Consider the following 22,987-nt stretch of genomic DNA (forward strand, 5'->3'; position numbering starts at 1 on the left):
CTTTTAAGGCAGGCCTGCAATGAAGTTGAAATGTGTTTTGGAGGAAAAAGTTAATTTTCCAGGAAAATATTGACTTTGCAATTAAATTGCTGTTAAGCTGATCACTTTTTATAACATTTTGGAGTATATGCAAATTTCCATTATAAAACCTGATGCAGTAGACTTTGTAAAAATTAACATTTGTATCATTCTCCAAACATTTGGCCATGACTGTACTTTATTTCAAACACCATATAACACAGACAATTTTTAAAACATTTGGCGCATACAGTACTTTGTCTATAACTACTGACCCCTGAAAATAATAGCACTCTTGTTTCACTTGTGACACATTCCCTTTAAGCTTGTTTTGACAAATGCCATCAAAAGGTTCTAGAAGTTAGTTTGGTCATTTACCCTTTAAATTCCATTGGCAAAGCCTCACTTTTTCCATAGAACCATTGACAAAGATATAATCAAGGAGCGATGATCCTAGTGATCATCGGGTTTGATTTGGTGGAGTTTGCAGCTGTATTTACTAAAGAGACTGGAGCCAGAGCCATTTGAAATGTTAATCTATATGAATTCCACCCTTTGAGTAGGTTTTTTTAAACAAAATCTGGGCTTTTTAAACAAAATCTGGGCTTTTTAAACAAAATCTGGGCTTATAAAATTTTAAAGAAGTATCCCTAAATTAGATAAAAAAATTCAATCACTCATTGAATAGACTTACCTTTCAACAGTAAAAGCTGTGATGGAACAGGAGGATGCGTTGATCCCTAAATACTGGAAGTAGGTTATCCCAAGACATCCAGCATGGCCATATATCCAAGTTCCTGCCAGGCTGTCAGATACATTGGGCAATCCAGCAGCTACCAAGACCATCAAGTCAGCCACTGCCAGGCTGACCAAGTAACAATTGGTTGGGGTTCTCATGTCCCTAGTTATGAAGACCACTAAGACCACCATGATATTCCCTATTATACCAATAACACAAATTAACAGGACAAGAAACACAGAGATAGCTTTGTACTCAATCATGCTGGAAACCAAGTCTTTGTTGGCCAAGGAGACATTGGTTGGGCTGTCAAATTTGCTGCTGTTCTCCATGTTGTAACCTGATGCACACTTGACTTCACTTCTTATCTAGAATACTAACTCCATTATGTTGTCAGGCTCAGGACTGCAGAAAGTGCATTTCATGATAAATCCTGAGAGAGATATTGGATGAATATGTTGATGTACCATCCAAAGACATCTGGAAAGAAAAATAAAATTAAAGTATTTAGTTTGCTAAATTTTAATAAATGTATTGTTTCTTGTGGAAATGTATCCCTAAACTCACAAATGGAAGTTAACTATTTGCTTTAAAAATTTTGCCTTGGTGTACATAATCAGTTTTTCTGATTTATTGAAGCTAAAACCTCTATTGAAAAATAGAGGAAAGTAGAATCTTTCTGTATATGTCTTCTACATATATGATCTACAGCTGGCTTTGACTTCAAAAACTGCAAAAAAATAAATCATGTACACCGAACCTAAAACGTCATTCAATTAATTCCTATTGACAAACTGAATGCAATACCCAGTTGTCAGATTGATCATGAATTGTCAGATGTTATACATAGGAATGAGACACGGCAAAGTTGTAAGACAAGATCTGCGGTTCTTCAAAAGTAGTTAAAATATTTACTAAAACTGACACATTTTAGAATTATGACATGAAAAATTATTTATGAGGAGGTGGGATTTGGTTCTGAAATGTAAACACTCTAGGAAAAATTGAAACACTGTACAGGGCCTGTAAGTTGACACAAAGATTTATAGAACACCTCATAGAGGAGTCATGAAGGAAGTGCAAACCTGGGTGCAGTGGAGGTGACCAGATACACAAGGCACAGAGCAATGAAAGAACTGCCGCCCTGCCGGGGCTCTGTGTGTTACATGTAGGTGGTTATATACAGCATTATCTGACAAGACTGTGGGGTACAAGCAGCAGCCAGGTCCCCAGTTACCCCATTTATATATTTAGAGAAATTGCATGGTATGTGCTATAGCTGCATCTAAAGTCACATCTAAAATTCTTTTAGAATGGGTGTATACTGGGCAGAGCTTTAGCTAGGCTTTCAAAAACAAAAGACACAATGGGGCACATTTACTTAGAAATTCGGAAAATGCACTAAAAGTGCTATTTTCTTGTAAAATGCTCGGTGCGGCAATTCACTAAGGCCAGAAATCATGAATCTGTCGCTTCCCTGCACCGGTCCGACAGAGTTCACCATCTTTTTTGCGGTGCACCTTTAACATAGGGCGTGCAACACAATTTGGAAGTTAAATACGCCGCTTGGTCCGAATCAGTCGGACCCACCAACGAAATGCCCCCTAATTTGTGTTGCATGGAAACCAGCGCAGCTGCACCACAAAAGGCTCGCGTGCGACACAATAGCAGTGCACACACTTCTTAAATACCTGTGCAAGCCGTTTTAGCCTAGAAGAACATGCACAGTTGAACAAAAGTGCGGGACAAAGCCCCAATCTTTTAAAGGAAATCTAACATAAAAATAATTGATGATAAACCAAGGGCACTTACTCATAGATTCAGGCACTGTGATTATGGTAAACTTTTCATATTTGTTATCCATGGCCTCCATTCTTCTAAAATCAACTTTTAAAATTATGATAACGAGCCTGATGGGTCACCCTAGCCCCTCTGTAGCCTGAGGGGATACCCTAGCCCCTCTGTGATCTGGCTTTACAAGCTGTCACACTTTCTCACCCTTAGCACTTCCTGCAGAAAGATGAGACAGTGTAACAGCCTGTAAAGCCAGATCACAGAAGGGCTTGCGAAGCCCTCAGCACAATTTTAGAAGGAAGGAAGCCATGGGTAACAACTATAAGAAGTTTACCACAGTCCCAGTGCCTGGATCTATGAGTAAGTGTCTCTGGTTTATCATTGTTAATTAGAGATGAGCGAACACTAAAATGCTCGGGTACTCGTTATTCGAGACGAACTTTTCCCGATGCTCGAGTGCTCGTCTCGAATAACGAACCCCATTGAAGTCAATGGGAGACTCGAGCATTTTTCAAGGGGACCAAGGCTCTGCACAGGGAAGCTTGGCCAAACACCTGGGAACCTCAGAAAAGGATGGAAACACCACGGAAATGGACAGGAAACAGCAGGGGCAGCATGCATGGATGCCTCTGAGGCTGCTTAAACGCACCATTATGCCAAAATTATGGGCAACAGCATGGCCATGAAAGAGTGACAGAATGAAGCTAGATAGCATCTAAAACATCCAATAATTGACCCTGACACTATAGGGGACGGCATGCAGAGGCAGCGGCAGCAGGCTAGAGAGTGTCATGGCGACATACCCTAAATGGACTCAGGCTTCAAACCAATGGGTGGCAGAGAGGAACCAAAGGAGGTGAGCAAGAAGCGCTCAAATAATATCGCTACATGATAAAAGTTTGCCAGTATATTTTGTGGATTACACAGCAGGGTGGCGACAAAGTTAACATGGAAGCCATGAAAACAACCCAAAATTCTGCCTGACACAGCTCGTTTGATAAGGGGACCATGTATGGAGGCAGTGAACTAGTAGTAGATTAAAGGTGCTGCAGTTAAAACTATGTTAGTTGGATCTTGGCATGGAGCTGGCGCTCCGCTGCCAGGCGAGCTTTCGCCAATCCAAGCCCCTGTCTCTAGGCTACTCCCCAAACAGCACTTCTAAGAACCTTTTGTATAAGATCAAGTGTAGTAGCGTTCTTATAAGTTTAGGATATGCCGGGTGAGGGGAATGTAAACAGATGCGCAAGAAGCGCTGAAATAATATTGGTAAATGATAAAAGTTTGCAAGTATATTTTGTGGATTACACAGCAGGGTGGCGACAAAGTTAACAAGTTTGATGTGGAATGCCCTGTAATAGCTCTTGGGCGGTGTGCCTTTTATCGCCTAGGCTCAGCAGTTTGAGCACCGCCTGCTGTCGCTTAGCGACGGCACTGCTGCTGTGCCTAGAGCTACCGACTGATGGCGCCATGCCCACGGATGGTAATTCGGAGGAGGAGGAGGTGGAGGAGGGTTGGGAGGAGGTATAGTAGGCCTTTGAGACCTGGACCGAGGTAGGCCCCGCAATTCTCTGCGTCGGCAGTATATGACCAGCCCCAGGGTCAGACTCGGTCCCAGCCTGCACCAAGTTAAGTGTAGTAGCGTTCTTATAAGTTTGGGATATGGCGGGTGAGGGGAATGTAAACAGATGCGCAAGAAGCGCATGATGCGCATGGAGCTGGCGCTCCGCTGCCAGGCGAGCTTTCGCCAATCCAAGCCCCTGTCTCTAGGCTACTCCCCAAACAGCACTTTTGTATAAGATCAAGTGTAGTAGCGTTCTTATAAGTTTAGGATATGCCGGGTGAGGGGAATGTAAACAGATGCGCAAGAAGCGCTGAAATAATATTGGTAAATGATAAAAGTTTGCCAGTATATTTTGTGGATAACACAGCAGGGTGGCGACAAAGTTAACAAGTTTGATGTGGAATCCATGAAAACAACCCAAATTTCTGCCTGACACACCTCGTTTGATAAAGGGACGATGTATGGAGGCAGCTATATGGACGACTTTTGGAGGTAGCAATGGAGACAACGTGTGGAGGCTGCTATGGAGACAATTTAATTTGGATAGTGCCTGTATGTGGCAGTCCCAAAAATTTTTCAAACCAGAGGAGCAGGTAGGTGGCCCTCCAGTAAAATGGAATAGATTGAGTGCCTGTATGTGGCAGTCCAAAAAAATGTTCAAACCAGAGGAGCAGGTAGGTGGCCCTCCAGAAAAATTGAATAGATTGAGTGCCTGTATGTGGCACTCCCAAAAATTGTTTAAAACAGAGGACCGGGTAGGTGGCCCTCCAGAAAAATTGAATAGATTGAGTGCCTGTATGTGGCACTCCCAAAAATTGTTTAAAACAGAGGACCGGGTAGGTGGCCCTCCAGAAAAATTAAATGCATAAAGTACTATAGCTAGAGCCAGTGGGCCCTGTCAAAAAATAGCCAGTTTCCTCTGCTTTACTGTACAAAGAGGAGGAGAAGGAGGAAAATGAGGAGGAGGAGGAGTGGATCAATTATTCAGGTTGAGCTTCCTTCACCTGGTGGAGATTGGAAATTATGAGAAATCCAGGCTTTATTCATCTTAATAAGCGTCAGCCTGTCAGTCGACAGGCGTGTACGCTTATCGGTGATGATGCCACCAGCTGCACTGAAAACCCGCTCGGACAAGACGCTAGCGGCAGGGCAGGCAAGAACCTCCAAGGCGTACAGCGCCAGTTCGTGCCACATGTCCAGCTTTGAAACCCAGTAGTTGTAGGGAGCTGTGTGATCATTTAGGACGATGGTATGGTCAGCTACGTACTCCCTCACCATCTTTCTGTAAAGATCAGCCCTACTCTGCCGAGACTGGGGACAGGTGACAGTGTCTTGCTGGGGTGACATAAAGCTGGCAAAAGCCTTGTAAAGCGTACCCTTGCCAGTGCTGGACAAGCTGCCTGCTCGCCTACTCTCCCTCGCTACTTGTCCCGCAGAACTACGCACTCTGCCGCTAGCGCTGTCAGAAGGGAAATACTGTTTCAGCTTGTGCACCAGGGCCTGCTGGTATTCATGCATTCTCACACTCCTTTCCTCTGCAGGGATGAGAGTGGAAAGATTTTGCTTGTACCGTGGGTCCAGGAGAGTGAACACCCAGTAATCGGTGCTGGAATAAATTCTTTGAACGCGAGGGTCACGGGATAGGCAGCCTAGCATGAAATCTGCCATATGCGCCAGAGTACCAACGCGTAAGAATTCACTCCCCTCACTGGCCTGACTGTCCATTTCCTCCTCCTCCAACTCCTCCAACTCCTCTTCTTCTGCCCATACACGCTGAACAGTGAAGGACTCAACAATGGTCCCCTCTTGTGTCTCGCCAACATTCTCCTCCTCTTCCTCCTCATCCTCCTCCACCTCCTCCGATATGCGCTGAGAAACAGACCTGAGGGTGCTTTGGCTATCAACAAGGGAATCTTCTTCCCCCGTATCTTGTGACGAGCGCAAAGCTTCCGACTTCATGCTGATCAGAGAGTTTTTCAACAGGCCAAGCAGCGGGATGGTGAGGCTGATGATGGCGGCATCGCCACTGACCATCTGTGTTGACTCCTCAAAGTTACTCAGCACCTGACAGATATCAGACATCCACGTCCACTCCTCATTGTAGACTTGAGGAAGCTGACTGACCTGACTACCAGTTCTGGTGGAAGTTGACATCTGGCAGTCTACAATCGCTCGGCGCTGCTGGTAAACTCTGGATAACATGGTCAGTGTTGAATTCCACCTCGTGGGCACGTCGCACAACAGTCGGTGAGCGGGCAGTTGGAGGCGGCGCTGCGCTGCCCTGAGAGTGGCAGCATCTGTGCTGGACTTCCTGAAATGCGCACAGATGCGGCGCACCTTCGTGAGCAAATCAGACAGATTGGGGTATGTCTTGAGGAAACGCTGAACTATCAGATTTAACACATGGGCCAGGCATGGCACATGTGTCAGTCTGCCGAGTTGCAGAGCCGCCACCAGGTTACGGCCGTTGTCACACACAACCATGCCTGGCTTCAGGTTCAGCGGTGCCAGCCACAGATCAGTCTGCGCCGTGATGCCCTGTAATAGCTCTTGGGCGGTGTGCCTTTTATCGCCTAGGCTCAGCAGTTTGAGCACCGCCTGCTGTCGCTTAGCGACGGCACTGCTGCTGTGCCTAGAGCTACCGACTGATGGCGCCGTGCCCACGGATGGTAGTTCGGAGGAGGAGGTGGAGGAGGGGTGGGAGGAGGAGGAGGCATAGTAGGCCTGAAACACCTGGACCGAGGTAGGCCCCGCAATCCTCGGCGTCGGCAGTATATGACCAGCCGCAGGGTCAGACTCGCTCCCAGCCTCCACCAAGTTAACCCAATGTGCCGTCAGCGATATATAGTGGCCCTGCCCGGCAGCACTCGTCCACGTGTCCGTGGTCAGGTGGACCTTGTCAGAAACGGCGTTGGTCAGGGCACGGATGATGTTGTCTGACACGTGCTGGTGCAGGGCTGGGACGGCACATCGGGAAAAGTAGTGGCGGCTGGGGACCGAATACCGAGGGGCGGCCGCCGCCATGAGGTTGCGAAAGGCCTCGGTCTCTACTAGCCTATAGGGCAGCATCTCCAGGCTAAGCAATCTGGAGATGTGCACATTAAGGGCTTGGGCGTGCGGGTGGGTTGCACTATATTTGCGTTTCCGCTCCAGCGTCTGGGGTATGGAGAGCTGAACGCTGGTAGATGCTGTGGAGGATCGTGGAGGCGACGATGGGGTTTTTGTGGCAGGGACCTGGGCAGGGGGCTGACTATCAGCTGACACAGGGGAAGGAGCAGTGGTGTGCACGGCCGGAGGAGAACGGGCTTGTTGCCACTGTGTGGGGTGTTTAGCACTCATATGCCTGCGCATACTGGTGGTAGTTAAGCTAGTAGTGGTGGAACCCCTGCTGAGCCTGGTTTGGCAAATGTTGCACACCACAGTCCGTCGGTCATCCGGTGTTTCCTTAAAGAACCTCCAGACTTCTGAAGATCTAGCCCTCGCCGCAAGAGCCCTCGCCACGGGAGCTTCACTAGTTGACACATTTGGCGCTGATGCACCAGCTCTGGCCCTGCCTCTCCGTCTGGCCCCACCACTGCCTCTTCCAACCTGTTCTGGTCGAGGACTCTCCTCCGTCTCAGAAGCACTGTGTTCACCCGGCCTCTCAACCCAGCTTGGGTCTGTCACCTCATCATCCTCCGATCCCTCAGTCTGCTCCCCCCTCGGACTTCCTGCCCTGACAACAACTTCCCCACTGTCTGACAACCGTGTCTCCTCATCGTCGGACACCTCTTTACACACTTCCACTACGTCAAGAAGGTCATCATCACCCACAGACTGTGACTGGTGGAAAACCTGGGCATCGGAAAATTGCTCAACAGCAACCGGACAAGTGGTTTGTGACTGTGGGAAGGGTCCAGAAAACAGTTCCTCAGAGTATGCCGGTTCAAATGCCAAATTTTCCTGGGAGGGGGCAGACTGGGGGGGAGGAGGCTGAGGTGCAGGAGCTGGAGGAGTGGCGATTTCGGTGACATGGGTGGACTGCGTGGAAGACTGACTGGTGGACAAATTGCTCGAAGCATTGTCAGCAATCCACGACATCACCTGTTCGCATTGTTCTGGCCTCAACAGTGCTCTACCACGAGTCCCAGTAACTTCAGACATGAACCTAGGGAGTGTAGCTCTGCGGCGTTCCCCTGCTCCCTCATAAGCAGGTGGTGTCTCACCCCGCCCAGGACCACGGCCTCTGACCCCTGCAGTAGTTGGACGCCCACGTCCCCGCCCTCGTCCTCTACCCCTAGCCCTCGGGTTAAACATTTTTAAAATGAGAGTTATAACTTTAATTTTTTTTTAACTTTTTTTTGTGTTTTTTGTTTTTTTTTGTGTTTTTGAGTTTTTAAAAACAAACAATGCTATCCTATAGCTATGGCTATTTTCTAGCCAAGTATGAAAGCACACTAATATGCCAGATGAGATGACACTGAGTTATTAAACAAAATAAACGTAAAATAAAAAAGGACAAATGGCAGACTGTGCCTAATTGAAATCCAACCCCTACTAAATTTTCCCACTTCGGTCTTTGCAATGGATATGTGCGTCACTAAGCGCAAAACACAGCGGTCGCAAGTCTCACTACAAATTGCTCACAATTGGCTAGTAGATGCACTGCAGCAAGTACAGCCACCAGCAGATCAACCAGAAATCAAATATATAACGCTACTGTAGGCGCAAGTAAGCCGTTTGGATTCTCCTATGGCTATTTTCTAGCCAAGTATGAAAGCACACTAATATGCCAGATGAGATGACACTGAGTTATTAAACAAAATAAACGTAAAATAAAAAAGGACAAATGGCAGACTGTGCCTAATTGAAATCCAACCTCTACTAAATTTTCCCACTTCGGTCTTTGCAATGGATATGTGCGTCACTAAGCGCAAAACACAGCGGTCGCAAGTCTCACTACAAATTGCTCACAATTGGCTAGTAGATGCACTGCAGCAAGTACAGCCACCAGCAGATCAACCAGAAATCAAATATATAACGCTACTGTAGGCGCAAGTAAGCCGTTTGGATTCTCCTATGGCTATTTTCTAGCCAAGTATGAAAGCACACTAATATGCCAGATGAGATGACACTGAGTTATTAAACAAAATAAACGTAAAATAAAAAAGGACAAATGGCAGACTGTGCCTAATTGAAATCCAACCCCTACTAAATTTTCCCACTTCGGTCTTTGCAATGGATATGTGCGTCACTAAGCGCAAAACACAGCGGTCGCAAGTCTCACTACAAATTGCTCACAATTGGCTAGTAGATGCACTGCAGCAAGTACAGCCACCAGCAGATCAACCAGAAATCAAATATATAACTCTACTGTAGGCGCAAGTAAGCCGTTTGGATTCTCCTATGGCTATTTTCTAGCCAAGTATGAAAGCACACTAATATGCCAGATGAGATGACACTGAGTTATTAAACAAAATAAACGTAAAATAAAAAAGGACAAATGGCAGACTGTGCCTAATTGAAATCCAACCCCTACTAAATTTTCCCACTTTGGTGTTTGAGGTGGATATATGTGCCACTAAGAGCTAAACACAACGGTAGCAAGTCCCCCTGCTAATTCCTCACAAAATGGTACTAGATGCAAATAAAAAAAAAAAAAAGTAGAACGTTATTGTAGCCCTAAGAAGGGCTGTTGGGTTCTTGGAGAATCACTCCTGCCTAACAGTAAGCTAATAGAACACCCTAACGCTTTCCCTGACCAGCAGCAGCTCTCTCCCTAGCGGCATCCAGACACAGAATGATCCGAGCAGCGCGGGCAGCGGCTAGTCTATCCCAGGGTCACCTGATCTGGCCAGCCAACCACTGCTATCGACGTGTAAGGGTACCACGTCATGCTGGGTGGAGTGCAGAGTCTCCTGGCTTGTGATTGGCTCTGTTTCTGGCCGCCAAAAAGCAAAACGGCGGGAGCTGCCATTTTCTCGAGCGGGCGAAGTATTCGTCCGAGCAACGAGCAGTTTCGAGTACGCTAATGCTCGACCGAGCATCGAGCTCGGACGAGCATGTTCGCTCATCTCTATTGTTAATCTTAATGGTAGGTTTCCTTTAATACATATTATTGACCAGTTGCAGCCTTCTAACAACCTGCACATACTATGGTTATTGACCACCTACATATATGGAGCTAAGAGCTCAACTGTAAGGTTGTAAGGTGATACGTCTACTCCAAGAGCTAATCTGATGTCTGTTTCCAAGCGCAACCAACAGAGTTTTGAACAAAGCTCCAGATGTGATTGGAGCAAAAATGAGTTTTAACACTTATTTTAATAGGAATTAATTAGTTTTTCGCCCCATTCATTTGCATCCTTGAAAAGCTGTTGGCGGATGCAGATAATGTTCTGTGTACAGACTGTAGAGTAGAAAATTAATTTGATTCAGGGGTCAATAATGACAACAATGCGCTGACACTTGTGTGGTATTACTAAGAATGACTCTGCATTTGCAAACTTAACCTAAATGAATTCATTTATAAATCTATTTTCTGCGCTTGTCGATTAGGATCTAATGTTCTCTATAGCTATTGCACATTAAGCCTTTCACAAAGCTGCATTCGTTGAGTTTTATAGTGTACTTTATCGCCTGACCTAAGGCAAGTGATCCATCTTTTCAGCCTTCATTTCAAACAACTGCTATCATGTAGTAAACATAAATCTATGTGGCAAATAGGAGTTGGCTGTATGGATAGTTAATATATGGGACCTCCGTGCTCCACCATCTTGTGGTTGCTGGGTTGTATTCACATTAATAATGCTGCAACAGTGGCCTTTATTGTTTTCTAATTAAACCTTTTTCCCTGGAGTCTTTTCTTGAAGCTATATCTCTGCCTTATGACTGTGATTTTATATGACAGTCCTGTCCTTATTCCTACACGCCATTTAATGCCAACCTATATATACAGTAGTAACATAACATTAACCACTAAATCAATTATTATTTGCTACTGCAATGTGATTGGTTCTTTTTGAGAAATACACCTGGATCATTGCCATTCGGTCTGATATATTTCCTTCTAATCAAACATAACAGAGTAGAGAGGCTAGCAGCATTGTACCTCGCACTTGCAGAGCCTTGTGAGCTCATTGATTTGTAAAGCGCTACGTAATATGATGGAGCTATATAAAGATTATTATTATTTTATTAACTTGCTAAAATAATGTATATAGAGAGACTTTATTCCGTGTAGTACATGCTGTAAATAATATAATAAGAAGTCAGAGGCAGCGATGGCTTATACAATGTCCCATTATTCCATTATTCCAATGTTATGTAGCATCACAATGCACTGTATTCACATAGTATACAGAACATATGCAGCGTGCTGTCTGCTAGCATGTAGGTAAAGTATTTGTACCAGAGCCCAACTCTCCATAATATATCAAAAAGAGAAAACATTTGCAGCCCCGCACTCTTTTATCCGCTGCACGAGGACAGCTCATCAGCTTGTCATGAGATAATCCTGTTTTGTTGTGGGGTTGGCACAGTTTTGTGACACATCGGTTGGCGGGTATAAAACCTGGAATTTTATGTCAGAAGCCAAAGAGCAGATTGTCTTCTGTGTACAGGGCTTTTCTCCTCTTTAGCTTTTAATCTTATATTTTCATTTTTCTTAGATGGTAACCTAATCCATATTTCATACAAGAAATTTTCTGCTTTGCCCCAAGATTTGGAACTTGGTTGCCTTTACACTAATATGTCTCTATAACAAGACTTGCTGTAGAGAGAAGGCAGATATCACAACATCTGAGTCTGCATAACCTTAGCTGAGCTGTTTCTCTAAGTAGATTGCAAAGGGCTACAGCATAGACTTCTATATATTAACTAACTGCCTGGAAAAAATATATGGCCTGTGGTGAGAAGAACAGATTATCAACTGTGCAGTCACCTTTTCCACTCATACTAGTGGCAGTGGAAAGTTGGCAACCATTGACAAAATGGGTTGAAAAAAATCATGCTGGGACAATTTAAAAAGCTGTTAAAGGAAAGTAGCACATAGAAAAGACAGCGGAGCACTTTTACATAGTGTTTGTACTAGTAGTGTGTTGCGGCTGCAATATGTGCGCTGCCACATAATCCCGTGCCCAGAAAGGGGCGTTCTGGTGCGTACTCGCAGTGGCCGCCACATTAATGCCCACTACGGTGGCTGGCATTTGGCACGCTATGGTCAGGGTTCTTGGTATTGGGACCAGAGGATGGGCCTACAACCTGGCAGGTCTCCAGCAGGTGGTGTGTGCAAGAAAAGGGGAGAGAGTGGCTGATGAGTTGTATATGAGAATCCCTGGGTGATGAAGGATGGGGAGCCCGTGAAGCAGCCTGATAAGGGGATCACAAGGAGGCACGTTGTGCAAATCAACTCACAGTTCTTTATTCAACTTCAAACGATAGCCAAACATCAGCAGCAGGTTCAGTAGGGTGGAAAGCTGATGGGAAATAGTGTGTCTGTAGGAAGGGTTGCTCACAGTCTGGTAACAGCTTCAGAGTGGGCTGGTAGATCGAGCCAAATCCAGACAGTGGACCTCTGCTCTGGAGCTTAGTCTCCTGACTTGCCCAAGTTGTCAGGCAGTTGGCCTGAGACACCTCTGCTTACTGGTAGTAGAACTCTGGCTTGTGCAGCACAGACAGGTGCCCTCTCCTCTGCTTCTGGAATCTACTGACTCTGCAGGACCTCAGACCATCTGCTATTCCTGCAAAAGTCTGGCTAAGGACCCTGTTTTCCTGCCCACAAGGGGTTTTTATACTCCCCTAGTGAGCTGGCAGCACTCTCCAATCATCTTACAATAGTACAAAGGATATCAGTGGCTTCACACTGCAATTACTAAGTTTCCCATGATACAGACCTCCTAGTGAGGTGATCAATCTCACCAGGTAGCTACTGGCATGAATAAGGACATTTACGCAACACCTACCCATCCCATGCATTGGCAGGGGCATTGCATATCCAAATATAAAAAAATTCTCTTCGCTATCAGCTAGTAGAGATCTTGAAACTGATGAGGGATTAAGCATAATAATTTGTTATCTATGCCCTCCTTCATTATTCTAGTATGCTAATAAGCCAGGCAGCCTTTGGAGGGCCCCTCCATGCTGTAGCTTCACATGCTGTTATACTGTGCAGGAGGACTTCCTCTGTGTGAGATTACAGCAAGTAGAGGGGGAGGCTGCGTAACAGCCTGCTACAGCATATTGGAGCTTTGGTTACGCTCCCCAGAGCCCATCTGGCTGATTAGCATAATTTTAAAAGTTATAGAAGGAGACCATGGATAACAAATATAAGAAGATTACCACAGGTGCCTGGATCTCTGAGTAACTGTCCCTGGTTTATCATACTTGATTTTCATGGTAGGTTTCCTTTAAACTGAAGAAACATACACAAGAAGTCATTTCTGTATTGCATAAGAATGGAGATCTTGCATCAGTCTTTTCTATAGATGCTGCATTAACCAGTGGCAGACGTACTACAAGGGCATTGATTCAAAAGTGTCCATCATCATCCTATAACACAAGTGGTATTGATTTTGCCAGACGAAGCCGTCCATCCCCGCTCATTCTCTAGTCTCTCTGATGACATATTGCTTCATAAATACTTTAACAGGCTTTGACTGGAGAGCTTGTGACAAGCTTCCTACCTGCATGTAGTGACAGTGCCACTTAACTCAGCTCCAGTTAATTAAACGCTGCACCATGGTTCACGCATATCAGAGCGGCGCCTTATCCGACTCCTCTCCCGGAGAGCCCAAATTCTCAAGTCAGTGGAGGCACGTTAAATGCCAAGACCATTTGCTTGTTAATTACCGATCTTTCAACACATCATCTCTCTGTGGTTTAGATTAGAAAAGCTGTTTGCAGACAAGACTTCTCATCTCTGTCTCTCTGGTCATGGTCAGGTCATGTGCTGGAGGTTTACAGGTGACCTAGGCAGAAAATTGTAATACGCTTATCCAGCCCAGGACACATTAGGTCTCCTCATGTTTTCAGGGCCATATTAAGGATAGTTAGCACCATAATAAAAGAATGGTTTATCCACCACTAAATTACTATAAAGGGCTTTCTTTTTTTTCACCCAGTAACTCTAATACCAGTCACTGTAAAAAGGATTAGAACCTGCTCTGTTTTGTGGCACCGCAACATGGCTCGGTCATGGTACACTATCTACTCACCATACCGTCCCCAAATTTTGAAACCTTATAACGTAACCTGAAAACCCACCTGTTCAAGATTGTCTACAACACATATTGGGGCAGATTTATCAAGCTAGCTGAAAGTCAGAATATTTCTAGTTGGCCATGGCAACCAATCACAGCTCCCCTTTAAAATATTCATTAGCACTGGTAAAATGAAAGCTGAGCTGTGCCCCATTAACTGCTCTTCTCCCTCACCTCATGTCTCCATCTACCCTCCCTTATAGATTTTGAGCCCTCACAGGCAGGGTCCTCTTCCCACTTGTTCCAGATCTCTGTGGTTTTTGTATTTGCATTTGTCCTTGCTTTAATGTAATGTATGTGAACCCCTAATTGATTATCCGTATAGATGAAGAAATCCAGCACTTTTGTGATTATTTAAAAAAAAAGATCTCCTTTATTTAATACATTACAATGATCCCGAGCTGGGCCTATGCGTTTCAGGGGAAAACCCATCTTAGTCGGGCTCCCCCTACAACCACCCCCGCCCCCGCCCAGAAAAGAGTAGGCCCAGCTTGGGACAAAGTTAATGTATTAAATAAAGGATATTTTTATTTTTAGAATCACTCAGGTGCTGGATTTCTTCATCTATATGGATTGTTTGCTCCCTGCAGCCATCGGGGGTTTCCTCTGCACACATGGACTGATATATGAATGAATCCTATTCACACATGGGCACTTGAGGTAAGTAGGGTTTTCTTTACTTTTTATGGATCACCCTTATTGATTATACAGTGCTATGGAATTAATAGTGCTCTATAAATAATAATACAGTGCACCAAGACAATGGCGGCCACAGTTGGTGTAGAAAGCTCTTGGCCACCATATAAGGTCCTCTATATAAGGGCTTACTAGCTTCATCCCTGAAGAGGTTGCAGCCTTTTTTCAAAGAGACATGTTAGGGAAGGTTAATAGGGCATTGTAGTAACCCGGGTTAGAATAGAAAGTAATGTAAAATTTTGTCTTCAGGGTGTAGGATCATTTTCAATCTGATACTTATATTCCATAAAGCTCCATGTACTAATAAAAGAAAAGGTGTAAAACATAAATATAATTGTTATACAAAACTACAAAGGTAAGAGAATCAAGTCCTTTATAATACTGGTCTCATTCTACAGGGCCAAGTGACCACTTGGGCCTCCTCTGGATGCAGCATCACGGGGTGGAACACCTGCAATCACCATATTTCTTCAAGGTTAGGCCTCTAGCTGTGGGCAGGATGAATCATCCACAATGCTGGATGTAATCCCTCCTTTGATTCTCCTGAGACTGTGTTCCCACAATGTGCTTGGATTGTGTTTTGAAACATATTGGAAATGCATCGGGAGAATCTCATTGCCAAACATATATGCATTTTCACCAAAACATTTTCACGTGTTTAGGAACGTGTTTTAACACGGCAAAACACATTGTGCCACTTACCAGATGCATACATTTTAGCAGATGCTTATATGTTATATGGTAATAAGCACATCCTATGAATGCATACTAAGATAAGCAGAGCCTTTATTGTCTAGTATCCACTTTTCCAATACTGAAATATTATACTGAATGTGCAGGGGAGCTAGGAAATATAGTATAGACATTCACTAATATATGACTGCTGATATCCCATTCAGCATCATATTTTGGGTAGAGGGTAGCTGCAGATGACATTTGATAGTATTGATCTAAATCTTTATTATACCAAAAATTAAAAGATATTCAATAGATGGAATTTCCAGTTAAAGAAAACAATATGTGCAGCTCAATATAGGTTAACCATTTAAGGTAATGAAAGTCTAGCAATACCTCTGAGCACCTCCACGTTGACTACGGCTCGATGTAGCTTTGTACATTGAACGTTGAAATATGAATACAGGAATTTCCTTTAACACATTTGAATTCTCTTCTGCCTCTGACTTTCTAATGACTTTTCTTCAGGAAGTTTCTTTTTCTTATTCATAAGACCTTTACTTTACCTGATACTGAGTATCAGGAGAGGCATTAGACCTCCTGTTCCAAAAAACATAAAGAAATCCATGTTGGTATAAATCTGTGCATAAGTAATCTCACCCACACTATGGTGTAAAGGGGTGTAGATGTATTTTGTCCTATAATGAATGGTGTTGAATTGGGTTTAAAGAAAAAAGATGCCCCATAGGGTAAAGTGAGAGCATAGAGCGGGATGGTGTTATCTCACTGCTGTCTCTGGAGGTGATGATTACCCAGGAAAACAGCTACAAAGTGGCAACAAATGCTTTGACGCTTCCTTTAAAAGCAGCATGGAGCCTGTTGCTTCTCTGTGGGGTAACACCAGTCCGGCCAAAGTGGGGATGAATCACATTCCAGCATAATACACCTATTGTTACTTTGAGCATTCTGCTACAATGTTGGAAAGCGACAACCACTGTGCTGATGGCAAATACTCATATAGCTTGTGTTTTATCACAGCAAGAGTGTAAAACAATTTCAGATTTTTTCCATTAAGCAGCCTGACAGTTCTGAACGGAAGGGGCGAGTATAAAAGTAATCACCAGGTCTGACCCCTTTTCTATTCCAAGTCCTTAATGTACTCTTGAAAAATGAAAGAATAAAGAGAATTTCCCCTAAAACAAAATACAACAAGAATGTACAAATCTTCACAGAATGTATAAATCAAATAATTGCTGCCTTATAGAGGAACTAGAGGAGGGTTGGGATGAGCCCTGCAAGAAATGCATTAAGCCTCAAGGCAACTTTTGAAAGGACTTACCTATAAGTAGCAATGCCAGCAGGAGACAGGTGTATGGGAACTGGGGATGTTTCAGACTCTAAGCTGCAGCCTGCTCCCTCCAGTTCTCTCTCCCTCTCTGTCCTCATGCTCTAAGCTGACAGTTATAAGGGGGTTTCACACCAGCTGATGGTTCCTCTCTCCTCCTCAACAGCCTATAGCAGCGCATAGTTCCCAACCCCTCCCTTCAGCATCCTCAGCCAGGTCACTATTGAGACAGTAAGGGGTTAATCTGTAAGGCTGGGAGAGCCCATATTTATGTGTGGGTATGTGACAGAGGAGCATAGCACCAATACATAGAAGTCTGCATTGGATAAACTGCAGGATTCTAGCAGAATGTCATGCTGGCTGCACATTACTCTACTATTCAGGATAATTCTGTCATGCAAGGGCTTGAGGATCATTTAGCCTCTGCCATAGTGGATGGATGAATGGAAGGTCTACACTTTTAAGAGATCATTCTGTAACAAAGCCTTGACTATATGTAATTTGGCTCTGTCCCTGGTGCTGAACCCTCCCAAGAACCCTGTGCTGAGCATTACTACCTTTTCATATTTTTGTATAGTTAAGATTAAGAACTATATTTCTAGAAATCCTGTCTGATACAAAATGCAGCTGAGTTTAACCCTTTTTATTGCTGTGAATATTCTTACATGTCTGATGCATGCTCTGCTCTCTGGTTACTGAATATAATGTTCATTCCCTGGTGTTCCGTATAGAGGCTGCTAGAGAAATTTAGAAAGCTCCATTGACCAACATTTCTCCAATAACTACAAATGATGTACTTCTGTGATTGACAGCTTTAAAGCCTAGTTATATAATGAAACCCTCATATAAGAAAGCAAATTTGTCATTCTGGTAAAACTCATGTAGGAGATAGTAATCATGTAGGAGAGAATGATAGTAAATACTCGTATACACTGAAAAACTATCACATTAAAATCACTAGCCTAACATTGTTTAGGTTACTCTCAAGATGCCAAAACAGTTCTTACCCATTGAAGCATATACTCCGCTTGATCTCTGAAGGTGTTATTTGGTATTTGGCATCAAGATCTTAGGTCCCTTTCACACTAGTGTTTTTCACGTGTCCCGAACATGTTTTTGAGTTACAGAGTATGCATTGCACTTTGTGCCATAGTATTCAATGAGTTTTGTCATATTTGCATTTTTTACGCTTTTTTTAATGTGAGTGAAACTCTCAGTATGCTCCACTTTTGTAAGTCACGCATATAAAAAATGCCCATACAAGTCTATGGAGACGCATCAAAATCTCATTGCACTCTAAGACACATGCCAGTGCAATGAATTTTTCACTGATTAATTGCAATAGAAAAGATAGACCACAGTCATTAGTTTTTTTCACACATGCTTTATGTGTCTGAAAACACATAAAAAATACATTGAAATGCAAAAACACAAAACAATAATGAATATAATGAATCAGATAAAAAACTGGTGAAAATCACAGGCAAAAGTGTCAGTTTTTCACACTTTGCACTTGGAGGTGATTTGTAACGCAAGTGTAAAAGGGGTCTTATTTTCAAATTCATTGTGTTTTTCTCATTAAAGACATATCTCTCCTATCATGCTAGGGGTCTGACTTCTGGGAATCACAGGAATCAGCAAAACAGGCGATAAGAAATCCCTACTGTGAAAATCACAAGGTCTAAGAAACTGCCCAAGGAGCTCAGAGCCAGAATTGTGGCAAGGCACAGACCTGGCCAAGGTTACAAAAGAATTTATGCAGCACTCAAGGTTTCTAAAAGCACAGTGGCCTCCTTAAAAGGAAAAAGTTTGGGACGACCACAACTCTTCCTCAACCTGGCCATCCAGCCAATATAAACAGTCATGGAATCACCAAGTTCACTGTTGCTGAGCTCCAGAGATGCAGTAGGGAGGTGGGAGAAAGTTCCACAAAGTCAACTATTACTGCAGCCCTCCACCTGTAGAGTGGTAGAGTGTGCCCACAGAATCCTCTCCTCAGTGGAAGACATATGAAAGCCGTATACAGTTTGAAAAATTCATAAAGTAAGATTCTCTGGTCTTCTCTGAACTCTTTAGGTGTTAATTCTTAGCAGTATGTATGGAGAAAACCAGGCACTGCTCATCATGATACAATATCAATGGTAAAACATGGTGGTGGCAGCATCCTGCTATGGGGGTGTTTTTCAGCTGCTGCCACAGGACGACTGGTTGCAATAAAAGGAAAGATGAATGTGGCCAAGTACAGAGATATCCTGGATGAAAACCTCTTCCAGAGTGCTCTGGACCTCAAAGGTTCACCTTCCAACAAGACAATGACCCTAAGCGCACAGCTAAAATAACAAAGAAATGGCTTCAGAACAACTCTGTGACCATTCTTGATTGAGCCCTCTTCATAGAGACATGGGGTTTGCTGCATATTGCGGCCGGCAGCAATTAATAGATGGTGGCGTCCACATCTGAGTCTGAGTCATCTCAGTGTCAGAACATTTTTTTTCATACACAAGGTTTTAATTTTTGAAAATGTATTAAAACACAATAAAACCTGTATAAATGTAGTATCTCCATGATCATACTGAACCAAAAAATAAATGATAAATGTAAATGGCGCACATGCGTTTTTTTTCACAGATTTCAGGTGTTAAGGGGTTAAATGGGTCTGAATATTTTTACCCACTGTGGAGATAACCTCTTGAGGTGGGTCCTCTATACTCAGGCTTAATTTTATGTCAAATCTTACAAATGGTTGATCTTATTTAGGCCTCCTGCATACAACATTTTTTCAACAGCTATTACACATCCCCATCTATTTCAATAATAATATAAAAATCATTATTTATATAGAGCCATAGCATTCTATAACGCTTTACAAATCACAGAGGACAAATACAAATAAAATACTTCATTTCAGAGTTCAAACAGTCATATAGAACAAAAGGAATGAGGTTCCTGGTCGCAAGAGCTTACAGTCTATTAAGATGAGGGGATGACACAAGAGGTATAAGAGCTTGTATAATGGTCCAGCCATTCTTTAGAGGGGAAGAGTATAAAATACTTTAAAAGCAAGTGCTGCTGCTTTAACCAGCCATCAGCCGTCATCTTATACACAGGGTCCAAGGCGAATGGGACTGCAGAGAAGCTTGGGGCTTGGTATCATTCTGGTGTTAGCTGGATAATAGATGGGAAGATGCCATAGGATGGGTTAGTAAAGAGTGTTAAAATGTGATCATACACCAAGGGCAAATTCAGACAAGCGTAAGCCTGCCTAGCGCACTGGAGAAGAGTAAGGGTGCCTCCTACCCTCTCCATAGATATGTACGGCGAACTACTGTGCACACGAGGAAATGTAGGATATGTTCTATCATTTCCCTTTCCGTTGGCCTATTGCCCTATTGGGCCTATGGGGGACTTATGTATGGCAGCAAGCTTGCAGTCATATATACGTCCCCCATATGTCTATGTGAATGAAGCCTAAGGCTGCTGTTTCTGTTTCCCCCATATGTAGCTGACTGCCAGAGTCACAAAGCTCAGAGCAAGTCCTATTTCTGTCCAGGTTGTTGGCCTGGGTAGACTGCTGTACTGACATTGGTGTGTGAATGGATCTCGCCCATGGCATTGACTATCTTCCACTATCTTCCTTTGTTTAGATCTTTATGCTTCAACATTATTCCTGCTTTCTACACACCAACTTTAATTGCTGAATGCTTACTTGCTGCCAGGTGAAAATAATATAATATAACCTAGGTTAAGATGATTAATAAAGTTTCTTACTCCAGAAGATTTTAACCAACAATAATACAGGCTTTAACAATTGACTAAATATTTCCCTTAAGACAATTTTTCAATGTACATTACAATTGTTCAATGTACATAAGGTTGTTTTTTAGTTAGTTTATTATCAAAAATCGCAACAAAATTGCAAACAGCTTTTCGAAAACTGCCAAGAACAGGTATAGATTTGCGACTTTTTTTCTAAAAGTCACAACTTTAACCAGTTGCTTACTGCTGTACGAATATATACATTGTACAGCAGTAAGAGGTGTATGGAGAGGGCTCATGGGCTGAGCCCTCTCCATACGCGGCAGGTGTCAGCTGTATTACACAGGAAACACCCGTCAATAACTGCTGCGATCAGTGCTGGCAGTTAACCTGTTAGATGCCGCTGTTAAAGTGGTACCTAGCAGTGCTTCCGCCATCTTGGATTGCCTATTGCCCCCTCTGTGACGCCATCGGAGGGCGCCGATTAATTGCTATGATAGCTGCAAGACTCTCATAGCTGCCATTCATCGATCTGTATTACAGTCTGTCAGAGACTGACTCTAAAACAGAAGCAGTATATTCACAATACAATGCTGCAATATTTTATGAGTGATCAGACATTCTAGGGTTAAATTACCCTAGGAGGTATGAAATAATAGTAAAAAAAAATGGAAAAAAGTTTAAAAAATATAAAAATTCATATCAATCCCCCACCGCATCCCAAAATGTCCAAGCTATCATAATATAAAAACGATTATTCTCGACGCTGAACCCCTTAATGAAAAATGGCGCCCACATGACTAAATCGACACTTTGTTGGCATTTTGCAATGCATAAAAATTTAAATAAAAAGTGATCAAAAGGCCATACCGTCTCCAAAATTGTATTAATACAAATAGCAGCTTGTCCAGTAAAAAGGACACCCCCATACACCATAGAATGAATTTATTTAATAATCATTTTAAAAATTTTTTTAGTAAAACATAATAAAATCTATATAAATTTGGTATCGTACCGACACAACAAATAAAGGTGAGGTGTTATTTGGACCACACAGGAAAAGATGTTAAAAAAATGTCAGTAGGAATATGCTGCACCTTTGTTTTTTTGGCAATTCTACCACATTTGGAATTTATTTCCAGCTTCCCAGTACAATGAACAAAATTTTAAAAAAAGATGCCACTAGAAAATAAAATTTGTCCCACAGATAACAAGCCCTCCTATGGTTCTGTATATGGAAAATACAAAACGATATGGCTAGTGGAATGAGGGAAGTAAAAACTGGAAATGCAAAACTGGAAAATTGCCCGGTAATGAAATGGTTAACATCTGGCTCCAGGTTATTCAAATCACACTGCACAATGCTACAAATTTGCGAACTTTGAAGGGAGGTTGTCTTAGGCACAAAAAAGTTGCAAAAGTACACATGCACCACAAAAGGTCACACTAAATGAAGAAAAAGCCAGAGCAAAACAACGGTACATGTGCCGCATCACATGACTGCCTCTAATGGACATACCTATATTATAAATTGGGGCTCATTATATGTGACATTTAATAAGTGAGACACTTCATAAACACATGTGCAAGCAGTTTGTATGTTCTTTTCAGTGAAAAGTCAAACAGAAAACTGTTGCAAATGCTTTAATAAATCTGGGCCTATGAAACACTGCCTCTAGTGGTCTCATCTATGTTTATATAGTTTTGAAAACTGCACCAGAAGACACATTTTAATATATTCTCCTAACTTCATGATGTTTAAAGAAAAGTCGCAATTTGACCAAAGATCTTCACTGATCTTTAGAATACGGATTTCTTTATTTTATTAGTCAGTAAGGAACAAACAGTTTCCTTCCCCCTAAATGCTCTAGTTGGGATATTTTTATGGTGTCTCTTTATATAGAGTGAAACTATGAGAATTTGCCTCAGGAAATTATGTCTATAAATAAAAGATGCACTGAGCTCCTGGAGGCCCCATTTTCCAGGCACAAAGGTTCGCAGAACAGCAAATTCAATATTTAAGCTTTGCCGCTTCTTGCATTGGGCTGAGAAATAGTAAAATGCTAAACAATATAAATAATAAAACTTTATGCATTATGGCCTGAAGTGATAGAGAGGAGAAGACATGATTGAATAATAAGAGTTCCCTAGAGGCACTTGAGGTG

At 42.9% G+C, this 22,987-nt stretch overlaps 1 protein-coding gene across 2 annotated transcripts in view; it reads right to left on the minus strand.

The window, feature by feature from the left end:
* LOC140070507 (thyrotropin-releasing hormone receptor-like) overlaps positions 1-17,154 on the minus strand; it is a 64,989-nt gene extending 47,835 nt beyond the window's left edge. Inside the window, exons 1-3 of one of the 2 annotated variants that reach the window (XM_072117109.1) lie at positions 17,061-17,154; positions 16,118-16,321; positions 713-1,237 (exon numbers count right to left, since the gene is read on the minus strand). In XM_072117109.1, coding sequence (XP_071973210.1) covers positions 713-1,089 — 377 coding nt within the window. In that variant the 5' untranslated portion in view covers positions 1,090-1,237; positions 16,118-16,321; positions 17,061-17,154. The remainder of the gene's footprint in view (positions 1-712; positions 1,238-16,117; positions 16,322-17,060) is intronic. The other variant, XM_072117108.1, reaches the window with a different exon arrangement.
* Positions 17,155-22,987: the final 5,833 nt, after the last annotated feature.

This window comes from Engystomops pustulosus, chromosome 7 (genome assembly GCF_040894005.1).
Source record: "Engystomops pustulosus chromosome 7, aEngPut4.maternal, whole genome shotgun sequence".
NCBI lineage: Eukaryota > Metazoa > Chordata > Amphibia > Anura > Leptodactylidae > Engystomops > Engystomops pustulosus.